Below are 15,845 nucleotides of genomic sequence, written 5' to 3'. Positions count from 1 at the left end.
TTGAATTTTCTCTTCAGATCACCTGCAAAATAGACAGAATTTAGTACATTGTGAGACTTGGACCAAACTATCAGTTAATCCTCAAACAAGAAAAGATTAAATGTCCAGTCGTCATGGTCAGCGACTCAGAGGATCCTCTAAATTTATTATTTGATACCTGAAAATGTTTTTAATCCGCGTGTGGATCCAGATCTGCTTCAGAGGATGCGGCGACATGTAAACACGCTCAGTTATGTAGAAGAAGTCCAAGCCCCAGTAACACACTGAAGAATTCATTATGAGACCAACGTGTTTCAGCTGGTGGCCTTCATCAGGCTCTCTCTACCTCAGACTCATGCACCGTGGAAGTAGGTGAAGCTGTGCCATAGATCGTTAGTCACTTATCTAAAATAAATTACAGTTAAGGGATGCAGTGTGTAAATATACTAATAAAACATCATATCTTGATCATGCACATGTCATCTAAAGCTATTTGCAGTTGCTAAATGTATGTAAAAATGATGGTGATTTATGCTGATAAGGCCAAGCGTACAATATTTGAGAAAGCATAGGAAAATGAGATTTCCTCGAGGGGCAAAACGTTCTCAACGGCAGAATAAGTGTGTTGATGGAAACAGGTGTGGTGTTTGACCAAGAAAAGTAAAAACATGAAGACGCTAAGCACATGATGGCGCTATCAGCACCTACATTTAATTAGTTCTTCCCCTGGTCTGCGGCTTAAATCTGTGAATGAGGAAAAACATACTCAGGAGTGAAAACATGACTTTGCAGAAGGAGATAAAACGCTGACATCTTTGACAAAGCATTTCTCTGAAAACGGTGGTGGTTCCCGTCAGTGCCCACCAGCAGAGTCTTATGACTGAGCCTGTGACCTCTCAGAATTACTGGTGCTTAATATTTAACCAGCGTGCGGTTTGACTCGGTCATGGCTCTGCTCGACGAGCTTTAGTTACCTCTGCGTTCAGGGAGGGAATCAGTATCACGGCAGAGCAAGAGAGCAAATTCCTACCTGAGTCCTCTCACACTGGAAAGCAAACATCTTCGTATTTGCCAGGAGTTCATTCACCTCAGGGCTTTTCTGCCACAGTTGACTCTTTTCAGATGCTGCCTGGACGCTAAACTAGCAGTCAGAGTAGCGGACTGTGGAACACAGTGGAGTCTTCTCACACTTGTTTTGGCTGCAAACCCTGTTTTTAAGCCCCCAAAATCTCACAATCCCAGAATTTGAGCTTTTTCCAAATGAAGTTCTGTAGATTGAATGAAAGATCTGTTTTTTCAAAGGGTTTGGATGCAGCTTTTCATGGATTTTATGTATAAATACTTCCAACATTTATCATGTGTTCTATAGTTTGCATTCATGTTCTTTAAAATACATCAAATATTAGTGTATCAGTTGTACAAATGTGTTGATCCATCTGCTCATTAGGAAACTCCAGCAGTGTTTTTTTTTTTTAAGTGCTGGCAGCGTTAAGGACTGAGGAAATGGCTGGACTCCAAGTGCAGGACAGATACTGATCATTTTAATGATAAAAAGGACAAAAAGGGGTATATTGATCTGTGTAGGGAAGGAGCAGGCAGGCAGGTGAGGTGAGTCAGCAGGTTTTTAGGTGGTGCACTGGAGCTGGGCAGACTTGGAGAACACACTGAATAACTCAGAAACAGGCAAGCCAAACAAACTAGAGCAAGAACAAAGCACTGGGAGAGTTGTGTGGTCGAGACCAGACTGGTAAGTGCAACAATCTGGAGAAAAGCGGTGAGGAGATCCAGGTTTTTATCCTGTGGTTGGCGATTGGCTGCAGCTGTGGTGGCTGATCGGCACGAGGATCAGGTGTAGGTGAGCCGAGATTGTGGAGGAACCGCCCTCAGACACAAGCAGAGGACTCACATGACACAAAGGGACAGGGGGAAAACACAGGAAACAAAAGGAAAGAGAGGCAGTGGTGGAAGAAATATTCAGATTAAGCAAACTAACAACAATGCAAAAATGCTCCATTATAAACGCACACTCCACATTAAAAGTAATGTACTCTGCAGATAGACAGCCCCTGTGACTGATATATTATACTTAAGGGACTGTGATAAAGTGATTGTGGGTGCAGAGTTCCCTTTTTATCGTTGACCATTTGCCCGCCCCTGCACTTCAGCTATGAGGCTGAAATTGACCATATTGGTCACGTGTTTGTGAGGTTGTGCGTGTGTGAATGCATGAATATGTGTATGAATGCATATGCGTGGGTGCAGCTGTTGCAGATTCACACTTGTTTAAAGTAAACCATGTGAGGAAATCTGAAAATTTGCACCTGAAATGCAGAACATTAGAAGCGGAAGTGATACTGCACAGCTAACTAACCCTCCATGAGCTGTATGATGCGCGCCAGTCGACTTTTACTGTGAGTCATACCCCTGAAACTGCTCTTGTCAAAGTAGTCAGTAATCTTAAAATCAACAGCGATGCAGCTAAACTTTCTGTTCTAGTACTGTTAGACGTGAGTGCCGCTTTTGACTTTACTGGATGTGTTCATCAGTGGCTCTCAACATATTTAAAAGGAAGGATTTACTCTGTATCTCTCAGTAACTTCTCATCTGAGGAAGTTGATATTCTCTGTGGGGTCCCACAAGGGTCAGTTCTTGGTCCACTGCTATTCAGCCTATACACACTCCCACTTGGTGACTATGAAAAAGTGGCCCATGCATTCCTCTCCAGCAGATTACTGTAAAGCTTTTTTTTTTTGCAGGATTTACCAAAAACACAATACTTAGGCTCCAGCTCATCCAGAGTGCTGCAACCAGACTGCTTAGTGGGACGAGGAAAATTTAACCCATTACACCTGTTTTTTTTTTTTTTCTTTTCAAGCTTAATTTTCATTTTTATTCTGGAAGAAACCATTAAATTTACCAATTTTACTTTGGCAAGTAAGAAATAATTTAGAGATCTTGCACTGATTTCAAATATATCAACTGAACAACAAAAAGCTGGTAAAGTTTTAACACTCACAGGTGGTTTTATTACAGCAACACTGCTCTGGTCAAATATCCACTTGCAGAAGATCAGTGTAAGTCCTTTCATTTTTAATAGCATGTGTGCAGAGATGCTATTAGTTACAGCATACTTACTGTAGCTGAGAGGTTCAGCATGCACGCTGCAGTTCAGTTGCAGTAACCTAATACCTCCGAATAGGATGACAAATTAACTACAATACATGTTGTTGCAGAGCTTTAAGAAAATACTTTCCCTCTGAATTTTCACTGCGTGGTTAGCTGCAAAAAAAGCATCTTCAGTCCTGATTTTGTTCCTCATTTAACTTTAAATGTGACTCTATAGAGAGTCATGGGTTGCCCTGTTTTTAGCCTTGACAGAGTCTACTTCCTGGCCCTGCTTTGAACACCTTTTGTCCTGAGGGGACCTAAGGGAAAAGGAGGTGGAGAGCAGGTTTGGGCGTACCCATGGCCTCGGTCAAGATAGGGTTTCTTCACCTCATGGTCATGTATAATTCAGAACAGGAGGCCGCGGATCACCTGTAGAGAGCCACACACAAGAAAAGGAAGTGTCTGAAGTGACAGAGGACCCAAAGAGGAAAAGCACTGAAGAAGAAGAAGAGGAAGGAAGAAAAGAAGCTGGCAGGAGTATGCAGGAGGTGGTGAAGAAAAGGCCGATAATCTCTGCTCGAGAAAGAGGTCAGTTTAAGAGATCTGTATGCCTGTGTGTGTGTGCGTGCGTGTGTGTGTGTCCACATGGACTATATTATAGCCGAACTGTTTTTGCTATGAAATTATACAGCCATTGCTCCACACTTGTTTGAGTTTGCTCCTTTGTTTAGAATCCATTCCCAAACAAGCAGAGGGGGGAATGTTAAAATGCATAACCATAGAAAATAAGTCAAAGAGCTCCATATGGAAATCATCAGAGAGACCATACAGGCCGAGCCAGAGAGCGGCGGGTGTGCTATACCGCTGTTCGGAGCTGAATCTGTTGCATCATTTTCCCCGCCGCCCTCCTCCTCCTCTCATTGTCAGGCCCGGGCCCTGGACGCTACGCTCTGCCCCCTACAGTTGGATACATCAACCATGACTTCACCAAGCCCAGCAGCCCTGCCTACTCCTTCCACAGCCGCATGAGCAGTGCCAGTGAGTTGAGACTTACCAACAGGGACCCTTGAGGGTTTCTTTTTTTAGGCTAGATACCTGTCTGAGATGGGTTTACTTCATTTTATGAGGTTAAAGGTGTCTTTGGATGATCGTTTCTGTAGTGGTCTCTGTGGACTCCAGTCCAGGACCGAGGTACCACATTGATGCCAAGCTCACCCGCTTTGGCCGGATGGAAACTCCCTCCTACTCTATTCTGGGCAGAGGAAGGCGTACGGGGAATAAAGGTGAGGGGATGAAAACCTGTCCTGGTTACTGTCAGTATATTTCTTTATTTATGATGTTTTAGTCTGCTTGACCTTCGTCAGGTGTGTGTGGAAGCATCAGAACAGCTGCATGCGTGTGCACACAGACGCTGGGTCTATTATCCACTCAGTGGAGCACAGAGAGTAGTTCAGTCGGCAGTACTGGAATGTAAATAAGTACATTTACTTGAGTACAAATTTGAGGTACTTGCACTTTTTTTGAGTCGTTTCTTTTCACATCGCTTTCTGCTTCTACTCAGTGTTTCAGAGGGAAATGTTACTGCATTTGTCTGATGGCTTTGGTTACGAGCTACTTTACAAATTACAAATATTTGTACACAAAACATACAAAGAAATGTAATGATAAAATATAAAGTAGTATAGCAGTCAAAGGTACCATTTTTATGTATGGAGTACTTTTACATGAAATACTTCAACTACATTTCTCTACACTTTTACTTAAGTAACATTTTCAGTGCAGTGCAAGTATTCAGTGAAAGTGATAAAGAAAATGTTCCAACCTGATTTCTATTCATATTTCTAGGTGAGCTGTACCAGACTCCGGGTCCGGGGGCCTACAGCCCGGAGAAGGCTGCTCCTGTCAGTGTTCACCACAGACCACCATCCTTCACCATCGGCACCCGAACCAGATACCGCTCTCTGGATGCTGTACCAGCACCCAACAGGTGCATTATGCACATTTTGAAGTATTGCATTAGAAAAAGTTGCTAGAATGTCGTAAAAAAAAAGTTTTTATGTTCATTTGATGAACATTTAATGTGCTTACTGAGGGATGGAAACAACTTTTCTGAATAAGCTCTGATGCTGCAAACATTCACCTCACATGGCCGATCAGTTTCCACTCAGAGAGAAGAGGAAGAAGAAGCTGTTTACACTGTCAGCGTTTTCCCGGATATTCCCACAATGCATGAAAACATGGCTGATCGCAGCAGGAACAATTGAAAAAAGTCCTGAAGACCTCGTTTTTCTCAGAGATGATAAACGCAAATGGTTTTGTTTCTTCCTCTTCTTTGAGGTTTGTTGGCAAACAGCAAAACGTGACCTCTGCTTCTTCTACTATTTATTACAGCCATGCGTGAGGCAGCCATTAAAGCCAACTTCTGATGAAACTATGTTCTTCCCTGAGAACCAGTTCATGGAAAAGAACCTCATTCGCTTTTTCTGTTTTTTGGGGGGGACATTTCAAAAGTTTGCTTCAAATTCACTCGACAGTCCAGAGGAAACATGGCTGCTGTAGCCTGACATAGCTTTGGTCTCTGTGCCATAGAGCTCTATTGTTGTCCAAAACATATGACATGAGTCAATCCCACATGCAGACCAAATGTGTGTTCCTGTATCAGTCCCCATCAAATGCACTATTTAATCCTGTTGGATTAATGCTGTCTTTTTTGGGATATCACTAAGCTCTTAAATATTTGTGACCTGTTTTTATAGATAAACATCTTCTGACTGGGTGGAAAAAGTCTTTGAAGCTGAGCTTTAATACATTTGCTGTTTTCTCGCTCCAGTTACAACCTTCCAGACCTGCTGGGCTGTCAGATTCCTAATAAACCCTCCAGTGCCAGCTACAGCTTCTCAGGCCGGAGGAAGGTCGGAGCTCCATCCGAAGACCTCTCCATGAGCCCCGGACCGGCAAGATACAACACCATCAACCCTGATATTTACCGCCAGCGCCAGCCCTCCTTCTCCATGCAGAGCCGGACTAAGAGGCCTAATTATTCCTCTGCTGTTCCCGGCCCCGGCAAGTACAGCCCAGAGAAGATTCACTTGCACCTCCCGAAACCACCGTCCTACACCATGGGCATCAGACACTCTGAGTTTGTCACGCCGCTTGTGGTGGATGTGGTGGACTGACAGATTCAATACAAATGCCTTGTTTCTTTTAAATTTTTCACACAAATGTGGAGCTGCCATACAATGACAAAAAAAGATGGTAAAATGTGTCTTAAAAGGGATCAAAACGGGTCAAAACTGTTGATGAAAAACTGATCTTTAATAACACTAATTATCACAGTGATATTATCAGTGACTCCCAAGATCAACACAAACCAACGGTAAACAGATAATAAAATGCTGATTGTACACTGTACAGATAATAATGATTTATTACTTTATAAATAAAACAAATATCAATAATAATTGCTTGCATTGCTTGTGCAGCTTAAACAATAAAGACATCTGCAGCTCTTCAGCTTTTCTTCACTGTTAGCTTAAAAGGAGAGAGGTGAATGAAACAGGAAGTGAGAGGGAGTCTCTACAGCTTCACTCTCGGCACGGTGATTTTTACAGGTGAGCTCCAGTCGCTGCACTTGCCCAGACCCAGCAGCTCCTTTGCACACACCTGGAACAGGTAAGGCCTCCCTGGTGTCAGGCCCTTCAGCTCAACCTTGGTGTTCTCAAATGGACCCAGCTGGAGGAGAAAATGGATGATACACATTTTAATAAAACATCCGTCAACATCTGTAGTTTCAAAATACAACACGGAAACTCTACTTGAATGAACAGGTTTAAAGGAACAGTTCGACATTTTGAGAAATACGGTTATTGGCTTTCTTGTCGAGAGTTAGATGAGCTGCAGCCGAGAGTTGGTTAGCTTAGCTTAGCTTAGCTTAGCAGACAGGAAACAGGAGGAAACAGCTAGCCTGGCTCTGTTTAATGACAAAATAAAAGAAATAATTAAAACAAAAGCAAATTTGTGTATTTCCCAAAATGTTGAATGAGTCCTTTAACACTTTAGCATAGTGTATTATTTATAGAAGGCTTATACGAGAAGAGAAGCTGCTTTTCCAGTAACACTTTTGAGTGACCCTATTTTAATCATCCGCAGTCCATTTAAATACCCCTTTTAGTTGCCTGCATTTAATAAACTACTGTGTCAAACCCCCCTAACAAGTGTCTGTCAGGTGAGGAATGACAGCTTGAAGAAATCTATCATCAATGCTAATGATGTTAGCTACAAAAGTTAGCGATTCTCGGTGAACAACTCTGCAGCTTAATGTGGAACTGAGATGGAGAAGCCACCATGGAAAAAGGGAAATTTCGTGAAAACTGGATCAACTTTTACTATGTCAGACCTGAGGGGACAGACAAAGTGATCTAAAGGTGAATTCTGTGCTCAAGGAACTTCATGCGAAACGGTGTCATGAGACCAACCACAAATCCTACGAGAGTTCACGGGGTTCCCTAAATTGGAACTATAGATTAAAAAAATCCACTCTGACTTAGTCTAGATGAAAAGAGAAGGATTTCCACAGATGACTGGACTTTCTGAAACATCTTTGAGGTTTCTACCTAAATGTTTTGCTCATTTTGAACTTCCACATGTGGCATTTGCGTATGTGTCAAATGTGGAGTTTTGAAATCACACTGCAGGTATGTTTTCATGAAACGCATTCTCACATTGACAGACTTTGGGGTGCCCCTGTTTTCCCACTGGTACAGTATCTGGTATTTTAGGGGGATGATGTCCAGGTTAGCCCAAGTCGGGGGAGGAGACCATTCCACCAACAAGCTTCTGCTATTAAGAGGGGAAACCCGGACGTCTACGGGAGGATCTGGTTTCACTGCAGACAGAAAGACAGAGAAAGAAACCAGTATGCACTACAGTATCACCATCACTGTCTGCACATTATCAGATAATTTATCATTTCAGTTCTCACCTATATCCTCCAGCATGAGACTTGATAGATGGGAGCTGCTTCCAGTAGGATAAACTGCTGTGACGTTGATGATGTAGTCAGTGAGAAGTTTCAGGTTGGGCAGGTAGCAGTGCCAGACCTAGAAAATAAGACACAGGATGCAAAATATAATAAACTGTGATGCTGGGCAATATATACTGTAGCATTTGTAGCATTGTGTGTGTTTTCTACATCTTTTTCAGTATATTTCATGTATGAATTAAAAAAATCTGCAGGACATAAAAATACTTTGGAATGACTGACATTTTATATTTATTAAGCATTAAAACATATCGTGAAATATAGATTTATGCAGGAGGAGATGAATGCTGAGGAGAATTCCCTCTATAATCAACTCATTTATCTTTTCTTGTTGACACTTTTCACGTCAGACTCACAAGACAAACTTGAAACTGGTCTTTCTAAGTGCTTCCAATAGACCACAGACCCTGAAACTGGTCTGTGGTCTATTTCGGCTACTACTTGAAATTTAAAAAGGGGTTTCCCAAAACTGAGCTGTGACCATGGAAAATGGAGTTTCCAGTTTTTGCATCCACACAGCAGCATACAATCCTGCTGAATTTGACAGTAGTCATCCTATTTTTCACTTGTCATGACTGATGTGTGCTTGGTTTCATTTTGGGCTTAAGTCTGGTTGTGTGTGTTCTGGAAAACCCCTCTTCAGCTGGAGGTACAGTACAGTATCAATCTGCTGTGGAAGTAAATAAAGCTGTTACCCGTTCAGACGAGGAAGACGATGCTGAAATCAGAAATGAGGATGACGAGCCAGGCTGGATCAGATGGCACTCCTTGGTGACCGGCTGTCTGTGTCTCTCACTGACAAACACAGTTACACACATGTAAGAGGTCAGCACTGCAGAGGAGGAGGAGGAGGAGGAGGAGGAGGAGGAGGAGGAGGAGGACTGCTGTTTTCTTCCTCAGATTTACCTGTAGGTAGCAACATAGTGTGTTGGTGGGGCGTGAGAAGGTTCAGGCCAGGAGCAAAGAGTCACGTTTGGATAGCTCGCACACCAGCAGCGCACGTGGGGAGTGGAGGGAGTGTCTGAGGGAAGAAGTGGCATGAATGTGCAACATGAGCAGAGCGTAAAATACAGAAAATATTCAAGACAGATTCCAAAACCTTTCCAGGCTGCCCCTTTCATACCCAATCGTGATGCTATCACCTGGTACCAATCAACCTGATTACCTGTTGAATGTTCCAATCAGGTGTTTTTGGAGCAATCCACAACTTTCACAGCCTTTAGTTGCTGCTGTCCCGACTTGTTTGAAACGTGTTGCAATAATAATGCTAATATTAAATATATTGTCTTCGTACTGTTTTCAGTTGAGTACATGTCAAAAAGGATTAGCAGACGTTCATTCTGTTCTATTTTTGTTTTACACAGAGTCAAAACTTTACTGGAATCCAGGTTGTTGTGTTATATCCTTGTTTATTTGTTTCTAATTGTCCTCATTTGTTTGATTCCCTTTTTTCTTTCTGCATGTAATTTATCACTAAAGAATAATATATAAAATATAAAATAATGACATCATGCTGACAACATGACTACACCATTCTTTCAGAGAGATAAACATCTAAGTAGAGGTGTGATAGCAGCATTACAGAAAATCTTTGACTTCTCAATAAAAATCATTAGTATTTACTGACTGCACTTTTCAAGCAAGATGCAAAAGAAGATGAACACAACAAGACGCCTTAAAGCAACAGCAGAGCCTTTCTGATGAGGCACGGAGAAAGAAAAAGTGCTCTAAAGGAGTTACTTAGTTTTCTGCATCGGGAGTCTTTTCCATGTTTCCACAGACTGATACTCACGCTCTGATGCTGCAGTAGCTCTCAGCAGGTCCAGGGCTTGGCCTCCAAGAACACACATGAGGAGAGTCAGAGCGACGCACACACTGCCAACCATCGCAGCCATCAGTGCTTCAGGCGGGAGAAATTAGTACCAGAGTGTAGCTTCTCTAAAAAGCTTTGTATTGAAATGAGCCCTCACTTATGCCCGATTTTGCCCTCTCTGGTCTAGTTTTCTTTGTTCTTTGCTCTGTTTCCTTCGGGAAGGCACTGCTCCTCTCTGCCTGTCAAAGTTCAGAGATAACAAACTCAGTCACTGCAGTCTGCTAATGACTCCTCTTCTGTCTGTGCGCTTGAGCAACAGCTGATCAGCAGCTTTAAAGGCCGTGGCGGTCATAGCGAAAGAGGAACAGCTAATGTGGTGTATCACAGGAAAACCTCCTTCAGAAAGAACCGCTTCGTGTGTTACGTCTCTGTCAAGGCGTCAGGTTTCCCTATGTCATACACAGAAAAGCCGGTGTCACACTTGTTTGGATGTTGTATTTGTATTGTTGACAAATGAAAGAATTATTTACAAGAAGCTCACATGTCACAGGGATTGGAAATATAAAAAGAAGTTCATCAGTGATGCAGTAGTTGTAAATGTGGTGAACAGACAAGAGAGCACATGTCTGATAGCACCTGCCAGTGCTCTCAGGTACTCTCCTCTGCTAAGTTTGAGCTCTAGACCGCCCTCTAGTGTTTAAAACAAGAAACAGCAGCTGCAGCATTGAATACATTCTGTACATAACGACGTGAATTAACACTCTGATCCAGGTCTGATCACAGTCCAAGCCTTCAGACATTTTCTCGATTGTCCCTGTGCGGCCACGACAGCTTCTTGGTGGTCCATCCAGAGAGGGAGCCTACGGTGGGAGCTCCATCTCTGGGTACACTGATGCTCTGAAGCCCCCCTCCGCTGGAGGTCCGCAGGGATGTGAAGGCCTTGCTGATCCAGCTGTTCTTTGCTTCCTGGAGATCGTTGGCCAGGATTCCTCTCTGGTGCTGCAGCTCCTGTCCAAGGATAACACAGGCGTACGTGAGAAATGCATCAGGGAAAATGTAAACTTTACTTCATAACAAGCTCAATTCAGTCCATGTTTGTGCAGCCATACTGTTTATGTTCTTGTATTTCTCTGAAAAAACATATGGTATTGTATTAAGAAAATCCACTTTATCGTTCTTACAATGAAGCTCACACCCACAGCAGTGAACAGTAACTTGGCCAGATACCCGATTCAGATTTTCAGCTGATTTTGCTTGTTCTTACATGATTGTCAAATTTAACAGAGTTGTTTATTGGTGTATTTATTCAAAGAACCAGTCTTGGTTGTGGTGCATCTTCACATGATTTGGGGAAGGGGCTTTGGAGGGAGGCCTGAAGAGGATGGGATTTACTGGTTGGATACTTTCAAAATCAAGTTTCCCCAACCCCAGCTTTAAATTTGGCTCCTAAAGTAATAATGTGCCTCAAGCTAATCAGTCCTTGGATGCTGTTCTTTCACTACCAGCGTCTCGACGCTGGGGAGTCCTGTCCTGTTTCCTGTCTTCACACGGTCCCACATTTAATGAGGATGCTTCACATCGATGGGCTCTAATATCTGTTGCTAACCTCAGTGGATTTCCGTGTACATGTGAAGTTGATCTCTCCCGGTTGCATTAAAGTTGGCAGTTGAAATGAAAAGTAAAAAGGGTCAGGCAGTGAACATGTTCTCAGGAAAGTACCCACAAGTACAGACCTTCTGCTCTGTGCGTGTCTGAAGTTTCATTTACGTTCTTATAGATATTGAAGTGACAATGGTTAGCTGGGTCCTTTGACCTGGATATCGCCATGCCGAGATTCCCAAGACTTGTTTGTCCGAATACAAAATATGGGTCTGGTCTCACCTGGATCTTGCATTTGGCCTCCACCATCTGGAGTTTGGTCTGGGCCAACTCCTGTTCCAGCTCCCTGATCTGGGCCTTGAGGGACTCCTTCTCCCGGTCGTCGCTCCTCTGCTCTGCCTTTTTGAGACTTTCGCTGGCCTCATTCCTGTGGCCCTCTATCGTCGTCGAGCCCTGAGCTGTGGCGGATGCTTCATCTGAATCTACGACGCATCGACAGTGCGGGCAAGCCCTCGCTGCACTCTGCAAAAGGTGGAGATTGAAAATAACGTGCAAAATGTGAGACAGAACGTAGACTTTTCTGCCTCAAATACGACATAAAGGGATTAAAAGCCCCGACGGCTGCTGTTATTAATGAACCGAGAAAATTAGAATTGGGTGAAGAGATTTTTAGAAAGGGCTGTAAAATGATTTCGTACAACACGGTGTTTAAGTTGAAGCATGACAGCTGCAAAAGCAGAGATAAAAGCAGGAAAGGTGACAGTGGAGCTCGGCAGGAGGAGCGTTATTCTCACCTTGAGTGAATCCAGCTCTTCTCTGTGGGCGGCCTGCTGCCTCTCCAGACGGTTTGTCAGCTGAGAGCAGATCTGAGCAGCAGAAGCATCGTCAACAAGGTTAATTATCACTGCTTTCTTTATTCATACACCCTTTGTGAAGAATACAGTGAGTGCTAAACATCTGCACCTGTTTGTACTCTGCAATGATCCCCGACGACCTTCTGACCTCCTGCTCGGCCTTCTCCAGCTCTCTCCGTAACACCTCCTTCAGCTGTAAGAAGAGAGGAAATCCTTCGTTCATGCATGTCAGCGATCGACGTGTGATGACCGTGAGGGGTTTTAAAGCCACGTCAAAAATCTTACCATCGCAGCTTCCTCCTCTTTCCCCCTCTTCTCCTCCTCTGTAGCCTGCAGTCGATGTCTGCTCAGCAGAAGGTCTTTGGTGAGATCGTCCACTCTGTCCTCTGCCTGAAATCAACAATTTATGTTAGCTTTCATTTAGCTTTCACATGTTGCTGTGTCCAGCCCGCATGACGCATGACAAAAGTCCAAAGAAAACCAATAATGACAATAATAAAAACATCAGATTTTCAGGCTTTCATGTGTCCAATAAAATGCAGAAATGACTGTATTATATAAGCAATTAAATGGTCCATCCTGCCTCTTTTTCAAGGCATTTGGGACAAAGTTATAAAAATTAAAACACATAAACCATTCAACATTTTTAAACATCTCTAGCCTCTTCCACAGAGTTCGCCATGTTTCTACAGTAGCCCAGAGGGGACAAACCAAATGCTTGAACTAGATGGTGTCTTCTGTGTTGTCAGTGGCCACTGTGGGGGCGGGTGAGGCAAGGGGTATTCAGGTGGCTGCAGTCTGCAACCTCACCACTAGATGCCACTAAATACTACACACGATCCTTTAAATATGTAGGTCAGCTAATTATTCATTCATTTTCATAATCTTAGCAGGCGGGCAACTTAGGATCCAGGTACGTTTTGCCTCTTAACTGTACAACAGGCTTTAATGTTTCAGTTTTGGTCCTCCAAGGCAAAAAGTCCAGGCGCCCCTGCTCTATTGTAGTACTGTAAAAGTTAAAGTTTTCTTAAGGTTACAGTCTGGCCGTCTCCTGAGAGGCTCTTTTTTGTTTCTGAGACCTTCGGCAGGTGATTTTGCGTTTTTTAATTAAATCCTTTCCCCCTGTTTGTGAAGGGCAGCACCTAATCGCACCTTGTCCAGAGCGTTCCTCAGGGCGACCTTGCTGGCGATCAGTCTGTGAGCAAGGTTGTCGTTCTCCTGCTCCAGACGGAGGCTGGCCTGCTGAAGCCGGCGGTTCTCCCTCTGCAAAACAGAGAAACCTATCAGGGTTTGCGGCACGCGGCAGAATACGAACTCGGAAAGTCAGGTAATTTTAAAGAGAGAGAGAGAAAGAAAGTGTGGCTTGTGGAAATGTAATTGGCACAGAAATGCATTTCAGAGACAGAAGGACTGACCAGGTATTTGTCCACAGGGTCTTCCTCATCTTCCATTATTTGAAGGCGGCTTTCCCCAAGTTTAGCTTTCTTCGTTGGGACCTGAGGCGAGAGAGTTAAGGCTAATAAGATACAGTAATGTCGTATTTGACTGAGCAGGAGAAAGCAATCTCCCCCAAACAGATCTGCTGCCGGATGCTGCATGAGCACGACAAATCAAGAACAGGCCCCAAAAAGAGATGGAGATAGGGATAAGAACGAGATAAGATAGAGCTGAGCACATGGGGGAATGATAATTTTAGGATACACGAGGGAATAATAGTGGAGGGGAGGATTCTTTTTAAAGCCTGAAATGACAATTTCCATATCTCAAATATCTAAAATGAGCAATCAGAATTGACTTGGTTCTATTTAGAATCACATATTTGTCATGCTGAGGAATGTGTGGCAGCGTGCAGACTGTTGTACTCTGTCACTTTCGGTTTATCTCTGTTTTTGTGCCTCAGTCTGACTCTCGCTGTGGCTTTAGCAATACTTCATACGTCAACAAGCGAAGAAGTTTTGTATTCATTTTTCATCGTTTTAAGCAAATCCAGTCGCTTTTTGGAAAAAAGTAGCAATCCTGATCAGTGCTTGAATCATGCAGTGGCTTGAGATCTAATCAAGTGTTAGTTTGTCAGCGTCATTGAGCTGTTGATATTAGCTGTGGTGCTCTAAGTGGTATCTGATGTCATTGAATGCATCCATGCAACAGTGAGTCTTACTATGAATTGAGGTCCCGTTTCATCCACCAGACACGCCAGGATCTCCTCTTCGCTCATCTGTTCCATAAGCTGGGCATCATGCGCCATCATGACGGACACCTCCTCCATCATCTTGCCCAGATATGCAGCCCCAGGCGCTGCTAACGCTCGCACAAACACAAAGAACCACCGCGTCTGAAGGCTTCCAGCAGGTTTCCACCAGGAACGTAAAGTGAGTTCAGAGAGATGTTGTCGTCTCGTTTTTAGAGGTCAGTCCAGCACATGAACGTGAACAGGAAATATCAAGACAAAGTCCAAGTCATGCTGACGGAAAGAAGCTCTGATTTATGGTCCAAAGGTGAACAGCAGAGAGAGATACTCCAACGGGGTAAGGTGCGGCTACACTTAAACATCTAATAAGCAGCAGTCAGAGGCACTTGAACACAGTGTCAGGTGAAGGAGTGTGTGTCTCAGGTAAATGGGCAGTAACAGGTTCAACAGGGTTTATATGAGACCTGAGAGTGTCTGAAAGAACAACAGCCTCTGACACACCCACTGCAGCGCTCACCTTTCTTATCACCTCACCTCCCTCTCTCACTCTCTCTCTCTCTCTCACTCACTCACGCACGCACGCACACACACACACACACACAGAGTCATGTTTCCATCATTTTTGGGGACATTACACAGACTACCATTAATTTCCTGGAGACTTTTCTAACCATAGCCCAAACCACTACTTGTCTCAGCCAAACTTTGACCCTAAGCTTAACCTAAACCTGACCTTACCCTCACCTTAACCTTAAGTCTACACCCTAAAATTTTATGATTTACATTATGGGGACCTACAGTTTTGTCTCCATAAGGAAGGCGAGTCCCCACATTGTGACTGCGTAAACAGATGTATGTCCTCACAACATGGATAACACTCACACACACACACACACACACACACACACACACACACACACACACACAGGTGTTTATGATCTCTCAGGTCACCTGCTTGGTTCTGTCTTGGCGATAATGAGCCTCCTCAATATGACACTTAAAGTTTCTTCCATGTTCCTCTTCTCCCTTTGTTCACTCTTACGTCAGCTGGCACAGATGCTGTGTGAACCTGCCAGACTGCTGACTGCTAAATGATGTGGTATTTGTGATATTTCCCCACAAGGTGTTAATGTGTCACAGGCCTGTAGGTCTATTATTGTCACGGGCTGAGCTGCCTGACAGGAGAGCAAACGGGTCCAGCAGGTAAAGTGATAGAATACCAAAGCATGAATGTAGAATAACAAAGAGGATTCAGCACCTCCG

The 15,845-nt window shown here is 43.6% G+C and overlaps 3 protein-coding genes across 3 annotated transcripts; 1 reads left to right on the top strand and 2 right to left on the bottom strand.

Moving 5' to 3' along the window:
- Window positions 1–3,626: 3,626 nt before the first annotated feature.
- Window positions 3,627–6,443, top strand: odf3l2a (outer dense fiber of sperm tails 3-like 2a). The gene is made up of 5 exons (XM_076749436.1): window positions 3,627–3,675; window positions 4,015–4,125; window positions 4,248–4,370; window positions 4,933–5,074; window positions 5,918–6,443. The coding sequence occupies exons 1-5, from the start codon at window positions 3,627–3,629 to the stop codon at window positions 6,261–6,263; spliced, it is 771 nt and encodes a 256-aa protein (XP_076605551.1). The 3' UTR covers window positions 6,264–6,443.
- A 207-nt stretch (window positions 6,444–6,650) lies between these two features.
- Window positions 6,651–10,177, bottom strand: ebi3 (Epstein-Barr virus induced 3). Its single transcript, XM_076748932.1, has 6 exons — window positions 9,921–10,177; window positions 9,035–9,149; window positions 8,824–8,923; window positions 8,069–8,186; window positions 7,809–7,972; window positions 6,651–6,819 (listed from the first exon to the last, which is right to left on the bottom strand). Exons 1-6 carry the CDS (start codon window positions 10,021–10,023, stop codon window positions 6,664–6,666), a joined length of 756 nt encoding a protein of 251 aa, XP_076605047.1. The 5' UTR covers window positions 10,024–10,177; the 3' UTR covers window positions 6,651–6,663.
- Window positions 10,178–10,454: 277 nt separating this feature from the next.
- LOC143331782 (rab GTPase-activating protein 1-like) lies at window positions 10,455–14,957 on the bottom strand. The gene is made up of 8 exons (XM_076748931.1): window positions 14,553–14,957; window positions 13,810–13,890; window positions 13,547–13,657; window positions 12,680–12,784; window positions 12,504–12,587; window positions 12,335–12,406; window positions 11,823–12,062; window positions 10,455–10,949 (listed from the first exon to the last, which is right to left on the bottom strand). Exons 1-8 carry the CDS (start codon window positions 14,661–14,663, stop codon window positions 10,734–10,736), a joined length of 1,020 nt encoding a protein of 339 aa, XP_076605046.1. The 5' UTR covers window positions 14,664–14,957; the 3' UTR covers window positions 10,455–10,733.
- Between the last annotated feature and the right edge of the window lie 888 nt (window positions 14,958–15,845).

Source organism: Chaetodon auriga, chromosome 14 (genome assembly GCF_051107435.1).
Source record: "Chaetodon auriga isolate fChaAug3 chromosome 14, fChaAug3.hap1, whole genome shotgun sequence".
NCBI lineage: Eukaryota > Metazoa > Chordata > Actinopteri > Chaetodontiformes > Chaetodontidae > Chaetodon > Chaetodon auriga.
Note: the sequence above shows the minus strand (reverse complement) of the source record. Positions and strands in the feature narration are given on the sequence as shown.

Coding starts and splice junctions, on each gene's coding strand:
- ebi3 (XM_076748932.1), bottom strand. CDS start 10,023: ATGGCTGCGATGGTTGGCAGTGTGTGCGTCGCTCTGACTCTCCTCATG. Junction 8,187..8,823: donor CGTCTTCCTCGTCTGAACGG/GTAACAGCTTTA, acceptor CTTATTTTCTAG/GTCTGGCACTGCTACCTGCC. Junction 7,973..8,068: donor TCTCATGCTGGAGGATATAG/GTGAGAACTGAA, acceptor TTCTGTCTGCAG/TGAAACCAGATCCTCCCGTA.
- LOC143331782 (XM_076748931.1), bottom strand. CDS start 14,663: ATGATGGAGGAGGTGTCCGTCATGATGGCGCATGATGCCCAGCTTATG. Junction 12,407..12,503: donor TCATTGCAGAGTACAAACAG/GTGCAGATGTTT, acceptor TCTGCTGCTCAG/ATCTGCTCTCAGCTGACAAA. Junction 10,950..11,822: donor AGGCCAAATGCAAGATCCAG/GTGAGACCAGAC, acceptor ATCCTTGGACAG/GAGCTGCAGCACCAGAGAGG.
- odf3l2a (XM_076749436.1), top strand. CDS start 3,627: ATGCAGGAGGTGGTGAAGAAAAGGCCGATAATCTCTGCTCGAGAAAGA. Junction 4,126..4,247: donor CAGCCGCATGAGCAGTGCCA/GTGAGTTGAGAC, acceptor TCGTTTCTGTAG/TGGTCTCTGTGGACTCCAGT. Junction 4,371..4,932: donor AAGGCGTACGGGGAATAAAG/GTGAGGGGATGA, acceptor TCATATTTCTAG/GTGAGCTGTACCAGACTCCG.